General features: G+C 38.2%; 1 protein-coding gene across 1 annotated transcript in view; it reads left to right on the top strand.

Moving 5' to 3' along the window:
• The window catches only part of bin3 (bridging integrator 3), a 65,058-nt gene that overhangs the window by 9,850 nt on the left and 36,070 nt on the right, over positions 1-19,138 (top strand). The window contains exons 2-5 of the mRNA XM_056246867.1: positions 6,202-6,250; positions 9,471-9,511; positions 14,573-14,634; positions 17,169-17,305. Of these exons, the coding sequence (XP_056102842.1) occupies positions 6,202-6,250; positions 9,471-9,511; positions 14,573-14,634; positions 17,169-17,305 (289 nt within the window). The remainder of the gene's footprint in view (positions 1-6,201; positions 6,251-9,470; positions 9,512-14,572; positions 14,635-17,168; positions 17,306-19,138) is intronic.

Here is a 19,138-nt window from a genome sequence, read left to right as displayed (position 1 = left end):
TATTTTAGTTAATCCCTGTGATGGCAAAGTTATTGTTTTCAACAGTGATTTTTTTTTGTGTGTGTGTGTCACATGATTCTTCAGAAAATATGATGATTTTCTGCTCAAGAAACAGTTCCTATTATTAATTGTTCTTATTTTTTGTGGTAAACATAAAATTAATATATAGGTAATGGATCTTTGTTGAAAGTGCTCTTTGTTATTATTAATTTTACAAAAATAATCATACTGTCCCCAAACTTTGGAATGGTTTTGATTATATCAGTCATCAAATACAATACGCACTTATCTTAAACGTATCATTACAAGCAAAGCATTGTGCTGTTAAGATCTGGTGAAAGACTTTAGATGTGTGGTGTGAAAGCTGAATTGAACACAACATCAGGCATGAGGTGTATGGCAGCGGCTGGTCAGGTCACAGTAAAAGCTGAAACTGTTGAATCTTCACCACTTATTTCAGCAGAAACCTTATCCTCATGTCTTTGTGAAGTGGCATCAGTGCTGCAAGCTAAAGAGATTCTTACTCATTAGACATAGTCAATTATATAGGTCAGGATGATCTTTTACCTATTAGACCAGGCCAGGTTTCATTAGACTGTCATTGATTGTAAAGCTCTAAATGCCATTTTGTCTGTTTATTAGAACAATAGTAAAGATTACACCGTAAATGTTACTGGAATAAGATGGGGATTGGTTAATGTTCTAGACTGGACTTGATTGTCCAAGTGAAAATTATGACATGTTTCTTTAATTGATCCAACAAATTTCATATTTGAAACAACATTAGCTTTAGTCCTTTGATTTGAAATGAAAGAATTTCATTCAAACTTTTGAAGTGACCTGATTGTTTGCCATTTTACTTTAGAAAAAGTGTTGACAACTTGCTCTGTTTAAGCTTGACATCATAAAACAAATAGCTGGGGAAAAGTGAGAGAAAAAAATGGCATAAAGTAATGGCAAGTTGATCTGAATGAGATTTTATCTGGAGACAAAACCAACCGTTGTGACCTAACTGAAGGACGACCTGTGGGCGTATCAGTATTATTCTTTTTTTTTGGTTGTTGTTGCATTTGTTGAATTGGAATTTGGAAGAAAACCAGAATGAAGTTAACATACCTTCACACCCAGAGAGCTGGGATGTCAAGGTTAGGATCTCTTCAGGTCTGCTATAGAGTGACAATTGATTCTCAGACTTCCTGAAAAGCCAACACTGAACAACAGTACGTGATCACACTTTATACTTTATAGAATATTTAAAGCCAGAAAGTTTCCATTTGTTCCAGAAAGAGTTTTTGTTATGCTGGGGTTGAAAGTCTCTTCACATCCTGATAGCAATCACAAAGTTAAGTGATCTAAATGTAGTTATATGTGTATTTCGTCTGTGGAAGGCGTAGGACCATAAATTGTTTGTCCAATCATTGGCTGACCTGCCTCTCAACATATGTATTTCCATACCTCCACACACCCTGCTCACGCAGACGTCACACGTCATCGGTAGGGGTGTGACGAGACGCTTATCTGACGAGACGAGACACGAGATTGGGTTCACGAGAACGAGACGAGACGAGATTTTTGCACAATTTTTCAGAAATCCTCAATGACAAAATTCATGACTGGAAAAATAGCATGCCGGTGCATTTTTCAATGTTTTAACTAATAATCTTCTAATGCATGTCATTTCAGGTCTACTTTATAAGTATGAATTATCAAATGCATTGAAAGAAAACAATATACAAGCACTGTAAAAGGTTTTTATTGACTGGCTTTTCTCCTGTATGATTTCACATTAGTCTCTTCAGACCTTACTGTACATTTTAAGAGCTTTCAGAACTTCTGATTGAAGTTATTTGATCTCCAGGTGTGTGACCTCCTAACTGAACTCCTTTACATACATTTAACAGAGAAATAAAAACCGTATAAATAACAAAAATAAATAACTGTTTTCTCTTAGTCTTATTAAGTGCAAACAATAAGTGCAACCATAATCAAAGTTAGCACACAGACTCTTCATAATTGTTGTGAAATTGCTGTTTTATTTTGCACCGGCAGTTATAGGGTTAATATGGCGAGTTCGGAAAAGGCCGAGAGAAACGAGGCTGGTGTGTTTGTCTCTACAGTTGTTCTTGCGTTCCGATTATAAGTTCAGAAACGGAGCCTCCCTTGCCTGTTGTCCTTTATACGTTACAGTGCTCTCTCAATATTCGCAGTGCCAACAGAGACCATAGCCGCAAATAAACAGTCCAGAGATGGGTATTGGGAGACGGACTATTGTATGTATGCAGCCTAATTTGTGCGCAATGCACATCAGGGAGCTTGTGTTTTACTTTCACTAACAAATTCGTGACCGCGCGTATAGGGAGCAGCGATGCTGAGCGCGCATTCTACAAGATAAGACATTTATCAGACGTTTAGTCTGTTGCGCAACGAATCCTCCGCCATCGTCACGCGATCAGTGAACTGTGATTCGTGCTGCACTGATTGCAACGGCAACTCGTGCTGGATGAGCAGAGCAGACTTTTGCATTAGTTTATAATGGTTTTTATTTTTTTATAAAAACAACAAAACGATAGTTTAGGCGAATGTGAGTGTAGCGGTGAAATATTAATGGGGATATCGCGAGACAGCTTTTTCACTCGTCATATTTAGTCTCGCGAGATCTCGTGGCACGAGATCCCGTCACACCCCTAGTCATCGGTGTATTATACTATGCAGAGTTGCTTCCAAATTACATACAATTACATATAGACCACTTAAATTAGTGATTGCTATCAGGATGTGAAGAGACTTTCATCCAGCATAACAAAAAATGTTTCTGCAACAAATCACCTTTCCTGCCTTTAACAATGAAAACACAGACAGCAGGAATATTAGGCCGCTGTTACTTTAAGAGATGATGCATAGATCCAGTACACTGATACTGATACACATGCGTTGTCTTTCTCGACTGTTTACGTTCACTTAAGACATAACCTACTACATCTGCTAGGATACTCGCCAAGACGCGCATGTTGACAATTTTGGTGTGAATTTGTCCGTTTGAGCGCAAGTCTTTGCAATATTTGTGTGCTGTCTGACTCTGAGACGCGGCTTTGCGCACACAGCCTAAATCTTCTCACTGCTTGCGCACGTTTTCTTTCGCATCTTCTTGCGCTTGAATGTTTAAATTGGCAATGGCAACCCTATCAAAGCCGAAATGAATCTGCAGCAGTCAGGTGGTTCAGGTCAGTGCTCTTTAAGTTGTTTATGTTCGTAATTATGGTAATGTTATGTGCTTTGAGACATGAGGTAGTTTAGCGCCGTCTCGTGTTTGCTCACTGTTGTGCGCGTTCGTGTGTTTTGCAGGAGTCGTGACTTTGGAGATGCTCTGAAGGGAGGGTGGGATATTATGCTTTCAAAGCTAGCTCGCTATTGCTAGCCTCTCCTTTAATAAATGTGAAATATAATTTTTTTTATTAGTCTGAATGAATGATTCAATGACTCGCTCATAAAGACTTCCCTTGTTTCATTACTGGATGAATCAGAATGAATTATTCATTTTTTAACAGTCACTTGTTGCCATCTACTAGTGTAATAATTAGGGATGCATCGATCCGATACTCAGTATCGGTATCGGCTCCGATACTGCCATTTTTGCCGGATCGGGTATCCGTCAGAGGAGGCCGATCCAAATCCGATATTGTGCGTATTATTCTGTGTTATTGTTAAGCCCCACAAAAGGCACAAAAACATTATCAAGTACCATAAAGTTTTCGTGCACTATCTTATAAGTGTTCTGAAGCCATTATATAGTATAATGTGAGATAAAAATGAATATTTAAGTCATTAAATTCAAGACCTCGTAAACTTTTTCCCTCCGCTGCGGCTGTCAGTCATTCTCCATTCAGCATCAAACAGCGCGTCGCGTTCTGTTACGACAGGCAACACGATGAAACTCTCCAAGATCAAGATGATTCAATGTTACTATTATTATTCTTGATCTGTAGATAAAGGTCTATGGTTTAGCATAAAACAACTTTATATTGCTGGACTTTATTGCTGTAACTAAATCATGTTACTTTCTACCGGGCGTCTGTTAGATCGCAACAGAGTAGCCTAGAGTCAGAGAGCACTATAATTGTTCTTCACGCGCACAGTAACTGAAATTTAAAACTGTTAAAAGAAAAGGCTCAATAAACGATTGCATAGATACTGTGTATAATACACTACGCATCGATATGTCTTTCCTTTGTGCTTTGAACTGTTCAATGCGGATTCGACGCGCTGCGCGCTGTGACTCCGTGTTGCTTCAAGCGCATCATTCTGCGCTCGCGATGCGCATAAGCGCTGTGTGCCGCACTGTATTGGATCCTTTCATAATCATATAATACTACTTTTGCGCAATGAAAGATTATTAATAGCCTTTCTTGTTCTGTCCTATCTATCATATGTTGCTGCCTCATTAAACAGCTGTGCTATACATTTAAAACATGTCTCAATTTTATAGTAGCCTATACAGGCTATATATAATAATTTATCTTTTTGATTTTTGTTATCTTGTTTTTCATGAATGTATTTTACAACAATACAAAGAGCAATGTGTAATGTTTGACCAGATTTAGTGTTACACTTATTGTCTCTTATTTGTTCCCCTAAATTTTCTTCACTAAATGTTCAGATTTTATACAATTATTGTGCACTCATGATTTTTCTAGACTAAATTGCACTGCTGAATTATCCACTAATCTAGTTTATTATAGCATTTTTGTCACAGATTATGATCATATATTTTTTGGATTTGTTGTTTTTCTTTAAAATTAAGTTGTCTGTGTTAAGTAGATTGTGTTTAACACACAAAAGAGTGATTATCAGTTCAACACACAGAGTTATAGAAATTCTACTTGATTTAAAAAAAAAACTGCACTGGTATCGGATTGGTATCGGTATCGGCCGATACTCAGAATTTTGGGATCGGATCGGATCGGTTTTGAAAAAGCGGTATCGTTGCATCCCTAGTAATAATGTAATTGATACAATCTTTTTTTGAAGCATCAAGTTAATTTCAAACGGTGAATCATGAATCATGCAGCTCTACTGTATACCCAAAATATTTTTATGAGATTACGAGATTCATTGTCAGTCAGTAACCGTTCATGAAAGTCTGATTTATTCCCCTAACGTGGACTAAATGTTCAAATCTGCTGTATCACAGCAGAATCAATTTGTCTGGCCAGGTTGTTCTTGCAGAATTTAAATTGAGGAGAGAGTAAGATAGGACACCCCAAAATAATAAAGACGATATTTCTTGCAAATGCTTTATTCTCCCTAGTTGCAGAGAAAAACAAATATGAAGCACAACCAGTTGTGAATGAATGATTGTTATGAGCTGATGCTTTTAAATGAGTCAAGAGATCAGTCTTGAACTCGCATGTTTGAATCGGTCTAATGACTGGCTGAATTGGTTGTGGTTCTCAACAAATCTATAGCTTTCATCAGCCCAAAATCAAAAGAGAACTGTTATCATGTTTTTTGTCATTCTGAAGGCTTATTAAACTTAAATTAAATTTAAAGTTTTAGAAAGAACATTTGGGCATTATAAATAGTAGTCACAATGGAACTGGAGCCATTTCTGAGGATAAACTCTCTTACGATCCATGGGGAACTGTGACTCATTATTAGGGTTCAGGTTTGAAGGTGTGCTGTGGTTGCTAGTCATGTGTGTTGCATATGTGTTTGCCAATGATTCCACGTGTGTGTGTGTGTGTGTGACAGCATCCTGTGAACACCTGAGTCTGCACTGGCTCTGAGTGAATGTCCGTCTGCAGTAGCAGAAATCAGGAAAGTGCATGTGTGTAAGAAGTGCACATGTAGTAATAAGGCAGACCACAGGAAGACTTGTGGCAGCGGCGACAGCCACTTCTAATTACGCACATCCGCCTTTGATGGATTTATGTGGACCATATGAGAAGATATGATTTGCCTTTGGGGTTTTCATAGTGAACCTCAAAATTGTCTATGGAATACTATGACCTTATGACCACCTAAATAGGGGTTTTGTTTTTAGTCATCAAAATCAGCCTTCTTTGAAATGTAAAAGTGGACTGAGTAGAACACTATGATGGAATTTAATATTATAAATGTTAAATAAAAATGAAATGTATTCTTTATTATTAAGGTGAGTTTAGCTGTAATCTACCTTATAATTATGCATTTCTGTTTTCCTAGGATTCCATTCAAAATCGGACAACCAAGGAAACAGATCGTTTCAAAAACGGTAAGAAATCCACAGGATTTTTCTGTTCTTTTTCCCATGTTTGCTGTTTTCTGTGATTTCTGTGCCACAAAATAGAATTGCAAAAATAACGACTCTCATACACAATAATATTAAATATTTTACACAATATTTACCGGTAACGCTTCCTTTTACAGTCCTGTTACCCATGTACTTACTATGTACTTATTATAGTAATTATAATTACTGGGTAATAACTAGGTACTAACCCTGAACCTACCCCTAACCCATGTACTTACCTTATATTAGCCAGTACTTTCTAGGTAAGTACACTGTAAGTACACGTAAGTACTGTACTGTAAAAGGAAGCGTTACCTATTTACCTCCTATAATTTGCTATTAATGTATATTAAAATTGTAAAACGATTCATAAACAAAATGGAATAGGGTCAAAGGTTACACTTTGTTTTGATGTTCCACTTTAGTCGTTCAACTACAAGTAACTTTGCAGCTACATGTCAACTAACTCATTAAGTATTAGTAGACTATTAGGTTAGGGTTAGTAGAATAAATGGACACGTTTAGTCATTATAGTCAGTAGAATGTATATTGGGGGACCTTTTTTAATTTTTAACACAAGAGCAGACAGCCATTAGTAACTTGAATGTGCAACGCTTCCGGCGTCAACTGTTATTATTAGCTCTACAAAAGAGCTTTTTAGATGTAAACTGGTATTCCTATCATATTATTTTAATGTATTGTTTTAATAATAAAAACAGATTTGTAGCTCGAATAGTTTTACCTTTTACAGCACTGTGTTTTCTGCATTCACAGCGAAATAGGTGGATATAACGCAACTGTGCTTTGATCTATTTATTTTTTTAACTCCAGCTTTGGTTCTGGAAGTGTTTTCCCTATCATTCCTCTTTTTTATATCTTTATAGTGCACTTTATAGTGTTTGCTATATCTAGAGACCAGAATATCATGGAGACTTGAGGGTAGGGCTGCATGAGAGATGGCCATGTGCGATATGTGATGTGTACGGACCAGGGCCCACGGTTTGAAATGCACGTGGTTCAGGGGGTCAGATGCAAAGTTTAAAGGGATAGTTCACCCCAAAATGAAAACTCTGTCAGTAATTACTCACCCTCATGTTGTTCCAACCCCGTAAGACTTTCGTTCATCTTCGGAACACAAATTAAGATATTGTTGATTAAATCTGAGAGCTGTCTCACTCCTCCATCGGCTTCTTAAGGGATCGAAACTTGCCAGCCCAGAAAAGTTATTAAAGACATCGTTAAAATAGTCCGAGTGACTACAGTGGCTCAATCTTAAGTTTATCAAGCGACGAGAATACTTTTTGTGCGCAAAAAACAAACAAAAATAACGACTTTATTCAACACTTCATTTCCTTCTCTGTGGCCCTCGAGTTAGTTCACGTAGTGTAACAGCGCAGCGCTTCTGTGTTGTACGTCACACGTAGGCTCACTATTGGCCGACGCTGGTCATGTGTGTGATGCGTGCGACGTACAACCTAGAAGCGCTTGAACGCTGTGAAGAAAAGGAAATGAAGAGTTGAATAAAGTCGTTATTTTTGTTTTTTGCGCACAAAAAGTATTCTCGTCGCTTGATAAACTTAAGATTGAGCCACTGTAGTCACTCGGACTATTTTAACGATGTCTTTAATAACTTTTCTGGGCTGGCAAGTTTCGATCCCTTAAGAAGCCGATGGAGGAGTGATCCAGCTCTCAGATTTAATCAAAAATATCTTAAGATGAACGAAAGTCTTACGGGGTTGGAACAACATGAGGGTGAGTAATTACAAAATTATGTCAAAATGCCCATCTCGGATAGTATCCTCATAAACGCACTCGCTTATGGCTCACGTGAACATAAACAGTTGAGAAAGAAAATGGATGTGTATCATTGGATCCGTGCATTAGCTCTTAAAGTGACAGCAGCCTACAATTCCCACTGCTGTGTGTCATGTATTGTAATAATACAACAAAACTTAACAAAGATTAAATACAGTGAAGACTATTCAATGTTATTTTACATTTGATTATTCAGTTTCTGCATCTCAATACTGTCATGAATTACTTACCTGAAAAACATAAATCACTGTTTATTTTATTTGTATCTTTGTTATATTGTATTTATCTATGCTTGTAATCTGTTTAGTATTTTTATGCAGATTAACTCACTACAAAATCACCCCAATCATTCTAGAATGATTAATTCTTTCCAAAATAGAGCTATTCAATTCATCTGATGAAATTGTTTTCATATCGCAGAAAAACAAAATATTGCAATGTCATTTTTTTCCAATATCGTGCAGCCCTATGGGGTGTGATCTTTTGACTCGGGCCAGTATGCAAACACCCTGCAACACTGTAGGATCGCGACGACCAGTTTCCTCAGGCTCGTGCCACTCACAATTTCTTCCGCAAATGTAGAGGTCTAGTTTTCTAGTCCATTTGACTCCAGAGCTGTGGTTAGAGTTTGAGTCATTGTTTGAATAGATCAACTGTGAGTTCATAAGTTCTTCTCTGTAGTGGACACCGTACACTTGTGTGTCCGTAAGTGGGCGTCCTGATCTCTTCCTCATTTTTGAGAGGTCAATCAACATCTTTTTTTTCTTTTCCCCTCATCACCTCATTCCCTAACTCGCCTCGTTTCCTGTTACACCACACTTCCATGGTCACCCATGAGTGGGCAGGCCACAGGCCGGACACGCGGCTCTAAACGGGGTACCGACTGCCTGCCTTCCCAAATATTGTTTATTTACAGACTTTGCCCACCGAACCACAGGACAGGAACCCCTACTGCTGCAATTATGGCATCATTAACCCCCTACACACAGCGGTAGGGTGGCATGGACACAAACTAATGTGGCAACAGAAGGGCACTGCAATAATTACAGGACCTCCTGAAACTGCTGATTTCCAAATGAAAGATTTAGCTTGTTCTGTTTTCTTTATTATTATTATTTTTTTTAATTTGATCTCGTTGGCGTTCTTCAGAGATCTCGCCATTAGGCTAAAAGGTCCCAAGCTGATATCCAACTCACTTTTTTCTTCTTGCATACATCTATTGGCTTTATTCTCTTGTCTTACTTTTAGGTTCTGCAGCCATGTGATTACACATCCAAGAGAGCTTGTATAAAACTAGAGCACTAGTTTGCCCACACACTTCTTTAAAGAGATCTTTCTATCCATTCTTCTCGTTCCACTCTCATATCTCTCTACATGTTCTCCACAGGTTGAAAGGGACTTTGAGCGGGAATATGAGAAGCTCCAAAAGTAAGTTGACATGTCCGATGTTGTTTTTGTTTTTATTTTTATTCGATGTGTTCTGTTGCCCACAGAGCTTTGAATGTTTCAGAGTATCATTAGCAAGCACTCAAATATATGTTTTCCCAACGAGAACGAACAAAAGTAGTACGTGGATTTTAAAAATAGATCCACATTGGATCTGAAACCTTTTGATTTGATCAAAACCATGGCGCCAGTCTAGGTTTTCCAAAGGATTGCTACATTGGTGACGAGACCCTGATGCATTATTTGTTTCTCCCCAATCATGACAGAAGATAAGTGAGTCTTGTATGACACAATGAAAGTATGCTTACAGTGTTCTCCGTGCTCTAAATGAGAGGCTGACGAAAGTGCCTCCAGCCTTAATCCATATGTATGTTCATGCATAGACCTGTATCTACAGTGACTTTCCTGGCCAGACTGTATAGACCATGTAATCCATAAATTCTGATTAATGTGAAGGGGTAAATCTCACAAAACCTCTCAATTTTTCATCCCAAAATTAAAAAAGAAAAATATTTTTAGTAAAGAAATTGAAGCCTATTTTAAGACTTTAGACTTTTATTTGTAATTTTTTTTAAAAGTATTTATTAAATAAACAACATAAAAACATTGTATTACAATTTTTTTTAATTAACATTTAATATCCATAAAAAATGACTGAATTGAATGTTTTCATTGAAAACTGGAAAAATATAAAATTTATGAAACATTATAGTAATCTCAATTTGAGTGTTTAATTCATATGAAAATAATGTCTATGTATCTATAATAAATTATATAAATTTGTGGGTGGGGGGGGGCAATGAGATCTGGACATATTTTTGTGATATTCATCCCAGTATGGAGCAATTGAGTAGTTTTAAGGAGCAAACCTTTTTTCACAGCTTTGTTTTGCATGCTTATCATATCCCTTTTCTTGTTGAATCAGGTTGGAGGTCGTCTGTAGAGATGTATGTGCTTACTAGCGCCTCACCTAACCATGTCGCCTTAGTTTTGTTTGTGTAGGTGGAGTCTCAGTCAGTACAAAGAGTTACAAACCATATATCACTTATACACGAGCACTTGTGGTGTGGGCACGGACATGTAGGGGCCTGAACTCTTGTCTGAGAGGGCCGCTCCTTTGGTTTGATTGCTATCAGAATACCTCACATTACGCAACAAAACACACCCAGAGAACGTGATGCCCGTTGTCTTCATGGAACTCCTTTGTGGTCCTCTTTTTGGGGGGTGCACTTCCCAGAGCACTACATTAAACATGTTTGGTTCATCAGATTTAGTTAAATATTCTTTCTGTCATCATGTACTGACCCTCATGTCTTTCCAAACCTGGATCATCTTTATTCTATGGAACACAAAAGGAGCAATTTTGTAGATTGTGCAATTTTGTAGATTATTTAATTTGCTGTTTTCCATACAATTACAATAAACGAAATAACAGCTATTAGTGAAACATAAAATAAATTATACAATCAAATGCAGACATATGGTAATTATAGCTAAAACCTAACCACAACCCTAAATCTTACCCTACCCATGCAATAAAAAGAGAAAAAACGGTGAAACGGTCATCCGAATGCATAAAAGTAGTCCCTAATACTATTTTCTAAATTTTTCAAAGCCATATTTGTCATGTTCTTTGTGTTCATTCATTGATTCATATAGATACATTTTACTGTGTGCTTATTAGCTTTTTGGAGCGTTACAATTTTGGGTAGATGGACTTTTAATTGATTGGCAAAAAACTCAGGGTTCTTTAAAAATATGTTCATTTGTCTTTTGAAAATGAACGAAAGTCTTATGGGTTTAGAACGACATGATGCTGAGTAAACAATGACAGAGTTTTTATTTTTAGGTTAAAAACCTAATGGTTTGAGCCTTATAATATCCTTTACTATAGTAAAATGAGGGGCTCACGTTCTTTATTAACTTGTAGCGGCACATTTTGGCATGAAAATTCACACTTTGTGCCAGTATGACTTGCATGTAGTCGTTGCATTATCTTTTCTCCTCCGTCTACCCCCCGTATTCATTCGTCAGAACGTGGGGGTTTGGTGCTAATGTGTTGGCTTGTAACCTGCGCTAACTCTAAATGCCATTCACATGTTAGAAGGAGGCGTGCTGCTAGCGTGTTCGCATGACAGCCGCCTGGAGCAGCTGGGCCAATGCTACTCTATTAGCACCTACTGTAATGGCCCCTTTATCTCGTCTTGTTAAGAGTCTTTCTTTTCATTTCTTGCCAGTTAACCGTGATTCCCACCTCCTCCTCCTCTTTATCTCTTCAATTGTTGTTTAAAAAAAACAAAAAAACTCTGCATCCTGATATAAAGGTGATATACTTTCCCACAATTTTTTAGTCCATCTTCATTTTCTTTGTAGAGCCAAAAAAAATAACAATTTCAGAAACGTTCCCCCGTTCTCCGGTTTGCTTAATTGCTGTAATAAGTGCAGTGTGAGGTGCCTCAGGGGAGTCCCCCAGTCCGTGTCTAATTTTCCATCTAATTGATTATAATGAACAGCTCCCCCATCACCGCCGCAAACACACACTCATGCGAGCGCGAGTCGGATGCAATAGTGCGGTAATTGCAGTTGTTAACACCCCCAGCGGGTGTGAATGGATCAACACTGTGAAAGACCCTGTGAATGATCTCTTCTGCCTCTCAGGAAACGTTACTGCTGTACAGAAACATGAATGGATACTCACAGATGAGCGGATTAAAATAGATCCGGTTGTTTTATCTCTGGTTTAAGTATGATATGAGCATTTAATACTGTAATATGATCAGATGACAGCAAGGGCGTAGATTTGGTTTGAACATTGGGGGGGTTGAAGTTTGGGTATGCCTCCTGATATTGTGATCATGGTATAAATAATGGGGGGGGGGGGGGGGTCGTAATGCATAGATTTAAATATTGGGGGGGTTATATCCCCCCCATCCCCCCCACAAATTACGCCCCTGGATGACAGTCAAGGATAGAAATGGTTTCAGCAGATAGTGGTGATCATTTCTGCTGCAGATACACCTAAATGATACCTAAAATGCCTTTTTAATTTGTGCTTTTGTCAAGGAGAGATGTGCTGCTTATTTGCTTTATAAAGCCCCATTGGCTTATGTTGGAGAATGGATGTGAACATCTTAAACTAGAATATCACTGCGACTTGACGGTGGGCTTTTTTGACTCTGGCCTCCGCCAGAACACCTTAACTACTGCAAAGCAATGCCCTAGCAACCACCTAGAATTGTGTTACACCTTAGTTTTGTACAGGCAAGCACTCGTAATAAATAAATAATTATACTTTTGAATGGTTGTGTGAGTGTGTGCGCACATATGCAGGGCCGTCGATAGTGGGGTGAAAGGTGGTGACAATTATAGGGGCCCCTGCTGCCCAGGGGGCCCCACAAAATCCAGCAGTTATACTATTTAGGCCCCTGTTGTATGAATAATTCTAATATTTATATTAGTTGTATGCCTGAGATTTAAATGAAAACCACAAAAACGTGGAATTTGGGTAAATATTTTTCCAAATATCTGCTTCTCTTACCTCCATAAAAATGGTTTAGTCCGACCTAAAGTATTTATTAATTATTCAGTCAGAGTCAGTGACAAACATCAGATGGACCCAATAAAATTGTAAGTCCCACCCCAGCTCGTGAACAGAACCAATCAGATTCGAGGCGGCAGCCTGAAGTTAACGATGAACTTGGTGGAAGAGCAGGAGACTGACTGACTGAAAAATGTCGGGGAAAATAAAACAAAAATCAGGTACCAGAAATGCCAGGAAAAGACGGAGAGGGAGGCAAGGAGAGTGGTTGTATCCCAGTCGATCAAGACGTTCTTAAAGACCGGTTATATATTGTTATTTCGCTGGGAATTAGAAAACTTCCGTCTACAGTCTGCCGTGTACAGTCATTTTTTATTATCGGTGCGCGCCACAAACGACCGAATGATTACGTGGTCTAAATTCCTGTCTTTTTACACTATTGTAACTAGAGTTTTAAAAAAATTACACGAGTCACGACGCATTGCAATATGCATCTGACCTGCCGGCTGATGATATTTAAAACATCGAGAAAACACGAATACAACACACTGCACTTGGATGAATAAATGTATTCGCTTTATTTAATAATATTACCAGTTCCATATTATCTTTATTAAAAAATAAGGCTATATGGTTTTTATTTTTTTAATTAGACTGCATTCTTGTCAATTTCTAAATGTATACTTTTTGATTTATGAATTATAACAGACTGATGGGGGGGGGGGGGGGGGGGGATATAACTTTTTAAAAATTGGTTTTATTATTATTTAGCAATTTCTTGCTTTTTGTTAGTTTTTATTAGTTGTAATTTTTGTATAAACATTTAACTTTTAAAATAAAGGTGTACAACAACATCACCATCTTCTGTTATATGTGGGCCTCCATGTTCATCTATTGTACAGTATATGATATTGGTGGAGGGTGGTGGGGGCCCACATCAATATTTTTTCAGGGGGCCCCGAATCCTCTAGCTACGGCCCTGCACATATGTATGTATGTATGTATAATTGAGTGAGTGTACATATATGTAAATATATATATGTATGTACGTATATAATGTGTTAGTATATATCTATACTGTGTAAATATAAATATCTACATACACATGTTGTGTTTTCATGTTTTATGGGGACTTTCTATGAACATTAATGATTTTTATTCTGTACAAACTGTATATTCTCTTCCCTTACACTAACTCTACCCCCAAACCTACCCATCACAGAGAACTAGCTGCATTTTTACATTTTCAAAAAACACAATTTAGTATGATTTATAAGCTGTTTTCCTCATGGGGAACAAAACATTCTGGATTTTGCCATCTTTGTGGGGACATTTTGTCCCCATAATGTAGTGTTCACTAGGCGCCACACACACACACACACACACACACACACACACTTTTGACCAATGTGTTCTTGCTGAATTTTCTTAAAAATGGAAGAAAAAAACATGAAAAAAATAAATAATGTTCTTAATTTTATTGACCCCTCCTCCCTTTTTTTTAGGTTGGAAGAACAGACAAAGAAGCTGCATAAAGACATGAAGAAAAGCACAGAGGCTGATTTAGGTTTGTGATTGTGATGATTCCCTGTTTGCTCATGTTGACTTATCTAAATATAACTCCTCTCCACTCTGATATAATTGCTTTTACTGGTCATAAAGAAAGGAAATCTTACCATTGTGTACAATTTTAAAGTCAATGTAAGCTTGCATCAACACGACTTGTACTGAACCGTCGTCTATTTCACTTTTGTATTTTCTGCTCTGATATTGACAGATATTTGTAGAATTAATTAAAAATTAATTAAAACATTTAAAAGATGTATTACGTAGCTGAGTATTACACTTTGGGTCACTGATAGCATTATTAAAGCGATGTCTTGGATTCAATAAACCCAGATTGAGACACTTTACAATAAGGTTCATTTATTAACTAACATGAACTAACCATGAGCAATACATTTGTTACTGTATTTGTTAACGTTGCTTAATACAAATACAGCTGCTCATTGTTTGTTCATGTTAGTTCACAGTGCATTAACTAATGTTAACAAGATTTTAATAAAGTATTAGTAAATGTTGACATTAACATTAACAAAGATTAACAAATGCTGAAGAAGTATTGTTCATTCTTAGTTAATGTTAACTAATCAACCTTATTGTAAAGTGTTACCATTTTTATTTGTGCAGGTCTTAAACAGTCTTCAGTTTGATTTTAAACGCTCAGATACCCTGTGTAAAAAGAAACCCCACATTTTTCTATGTAGATTAGCTCCTGGAGAAACTGGACGTCATACACTTGCTTAACGACTGAGGATCACAAACTTCAAGACTTTCAAGTCATTTCAAACACAAGAAACTCGCATGAAAATGTGCACATTGTTGCTAGGCAATTAATGACAAATGAAATCAATATGTGTTCTATAATCAGCTCAAAATATCAAACATGATTGATATCCTCTGACTGGATGGAATCATAGTCTAAAGCTAAATAATCAGAGTCTGTTCCCATCACACACTATGAATTTCTGAAAGTCAGAGCCAGCCTGCAGATTTTCGGTAACTAACGCCGGCGTGTCCAGACTGCAAATCAGGGCAAAACTTTGTGTGTGTGTGAAGTAAACGGTGCTTTACAGACAGTTATGACAGGTCCCTTTCTGGTATCACTGCATATTGTGTGAAAGTTACCAGGTTTACCGGTTTTATCAGTTATGTTGTCATGACAATGAAACTTTACATAGTCAAGGCCTTGTCTCATACAGACTTGTCTAATGTTTAAGCCCCGTCGCTATACTTTGGAAACAAGTTGAGAGTTTCTGAATTAATCAGGCAGGTATAATGCAACAAATGCCTGTTTTGAACCTGAAACATTCCTTGGAACATGTCGACATATTTAATAATGACCATGTAAAGGTCAAGAGGTGAATGCCGATTTCCACAGAATTCTAATAGAACTCAAAGATTTCTGTTGAATTCCAACTCTGTGCAGGCCTAGCTATGACAAGGAACCACATTTAGCTGAATGTCAATCAGATGGAAATGAAGCATGAGGATAATTTCCTCTCTTCTCATTTTTGTGCTATTAAGGAAACTCAATTGTCAGGTTACAGTGAGTAACGTGCGTGCCACACAGCTCAGTTGCACTTGCTTCATCTGTCCTTCACCACATGGAGGCACATCAGTGGTGTATGTGCATGTTACGTATCAACAGATATGGACCTTTTGTCTACAAGTCAGCAAAAGTATATTGAAATGCTTCCCATGCATATCGGCAGGTCAGAAATATTTCGAATCTGTAAGATGCCAGGCAAAACAGAACGAAAAGAACAAAGATTTCCAGCGCCGCTCCACAACTTTGTTCCGTGCAGGTTGGAAGGGGTCGTTAGAGAGTTGACGGAGATGATGAATATTCACTAAAGAGCTCTGATCGTGTAGTGATGCCTCAATAGTGCCAACGCCAATTACAGTCCGTCGCCTTCTTTGCCAGAGCTGCTTAAAATCAGAATGCTGATCAGATGAGCACGTCAGCGTCAATCCAGATCAGACGCGCACGAGGCAGGAAGCCAGATAAAACATCCACCCCTCGACACCCCACAGCCCAAACACAGGAAAGACTTGATTTACTTCAGATAATTGGGGCAAAGTCAAGAAAGAAGGGGAAAGTTTCTTCATTTCGGTCCCTGTATGATGATTATGGATGTCTTCCATTTTAAATTTGAGAGCTATGATGCACATTCATTTTGTAAACATAAAAATAATCATAATAATAATAATTAATAATATGCTATAGCATTTCTGCAACCCCACGACAATAATAGTATCATTATTATATTATGTTATTCATGGTTTAGTGTACTAATAAACAAGAGTCCCATTTTGCCATATGTTTGAATGTTTAAAACCACTTAGCACTCTTAAGTACTTGCCACCTTTGCAGATGGTGACTGCTGATCTTTTTAAACCAATAAACATTATTCTGTTTGTAGATGACATGAAGTCCTGCTGATGGGGGGAAAATTCACTGTTCAGACAGTTTTTTTGCTGTTGTGGCCGTTCCTTTGTTTTTAGGATAAATGCTAACTGGTTTTGTTTGTTTTCCAGCAATGTCTAAAGCAGGAGTGAAGATCTCAGGGGACTTGTTGGGTAATCCGTTGTGTGAGCAGGATCAGGCTTTCCTTGACTCCATGAACGCTCTGGATACAGCCATGAAGAGAATGGATGCGTTCAATCAAGAGAAGGTGAGTTTCGTTGAAAAAGAACAATGTTTCCCGATCAAGATTTTTGTGCCTCCAATCCTAGTCATTTAATATTGAGTATCTGCCAATCTATCAGTACAGAGTAATTCCAACATAAGAATTGTTACAGTAATTATATTTATAGACCTACATTGTTTATAAGACCGTGGTAGATGCAAACATCTGCTACAATGGTAAAACTTTTAAATAGACTGTGTGGTCAATTATGAATATGGGACTACTGATATAAACTTCTTGCATTTTATATGTACAATAAGCAGAGAAATTGAAAAATATATGGATATAGTTAGAAAGCATGAAGCTTGCGGTGCCAGAATGCCAGTATGTCAGTCCGAAGCAAGACGCAATCCATTGCAATGTATTATGGCCAAAACGGTTCAGACAGACTTATTGGAGATAAAAATAAACCGTAAATAAATTACTTTTGAGTGATACAAAAGTACCCATCAAACATGCAGCGTGTGTGGCACACTACAACAGACATCACTGGTTCTAACCATAGACAGTATAAGAAGTGGACAGAGCCATCTCATTGGAACTCAGTTGAAGCCCATTTTTAGCGATTTTTGAGCACTTCCGTTCCTGACGCGCAGACTCAAACCGACTCAAACTAAGCTTGATGACGTGAGCAACCTGTCTGACAGACGTTAATCTTCTAGTAGCTGTGCGTGAAAACTGCCAACGTTAATCTTGCAGAGACAGGGAACTTGAGCAAAGAGTTATTTGGCGTGAGTGAGCAGGAGTAAGTATTCCGTTGCTTTTATGGACTCATTATCTATGGGCTTCTCCCTTGACGGGACGTCCCCCCGATTGTCTGCGAGCTTCTCCTCCTGTCTGTACGGTAATTTCTGTACAGCGCGACAGAGAGTCGAGTGGTTATGACGCAATCGTTAGCCTATTTTTACAAAAACTGTTTCTACGGGGCCATAATGTAACATAGAAGGTAATGGAGCCCTTTATACATTGTCGTGTTTCTTTTGAAATAAACAATGGACAAATGGAGTCTTTAAACGCCTCAGATGTAAAGTTATTCGCTGTCAAAGTGATGCCAAAATGAATGGGAGTCAATGGAAATGCTAACGCAAGTGAAGTTCTACCAGAAAGACTCGGGAGAATAAATACTTGTAACAATAAATACATTTATTGATTGCCCAGCAAGCAATAAAGCTCTTTGGCGTAGGCCCCGTCCATAGCTCGCAATCCGAGGGTCCGGACTCTGCATTTCCTGCCTGAAGACGAAGGCAGGGGCGCAGCCGACCCCCTGTGAGGAATAGGAAGGGACCATCCTGGTGGTGGTGGGGAGGATGGAGGGGAATGAAAGCGTCAGCATCTGCGAACTCAAACATGTGTAAGTACTGGTCTTTTATACCGCAAGTATTAGACACGATTGGATAGATGAGAAGGTAATAAGTGACGTAGCAATTGAGTCTTCCTGGCAGAACTTAACGCTAAAGCTTCCATTTCTGCTACAAGATGGCGGCACCCAGCCGGCTTCAACTTCCGGTCGATGGATTACCCCCTTGGTTCTAACGAGTCACGCACATTTAAGCTTCTTCTTTTCTTTTTAATGGCGGTTGGCAAACCAGGGTTGCCAGGTCATTGCAACAAAAGTGGCCCAAAAAGAGCCCAATGCGATTTTCTCCATCGGGAGGCCGAATTGAATTCTCCACTGAGTTTGTTCATCTGGGGGGTGTTTTGGGGGGCTTGGAGCGCTGGAATCGTATGTACGGGGGTGGAAATCAACTCGCGAAAAAAGATTACTAAAAAGACAACTTAGGCTCAATCCCAATTCACGCCTTGCCCCTACCATCATGT

Source organism: Rhinichthys klamathensis, unplaced genomic scaffold (genome assembly GCF_029890125.1).
Source record: "Rhinichthys klamathensis goyatoka isolate OS25496 unplaced genomic scaffold, OSU_Roscu_1.1 h1tg000040l_1, whole genome shotgun sequence".
NCBI classification, from domain to species: domain Eukaryota; kingdom Metazoa; phylum Chordata; class Actinopteri; order Cypriniformes; family Leuciscidae; genus Rhinichthys; species Rhinichthys klamathensis.
Note: the sequence above shows the minus strand (reverse complement) of the source record. Positions and strands in the feature narration are given on the sequence as shown.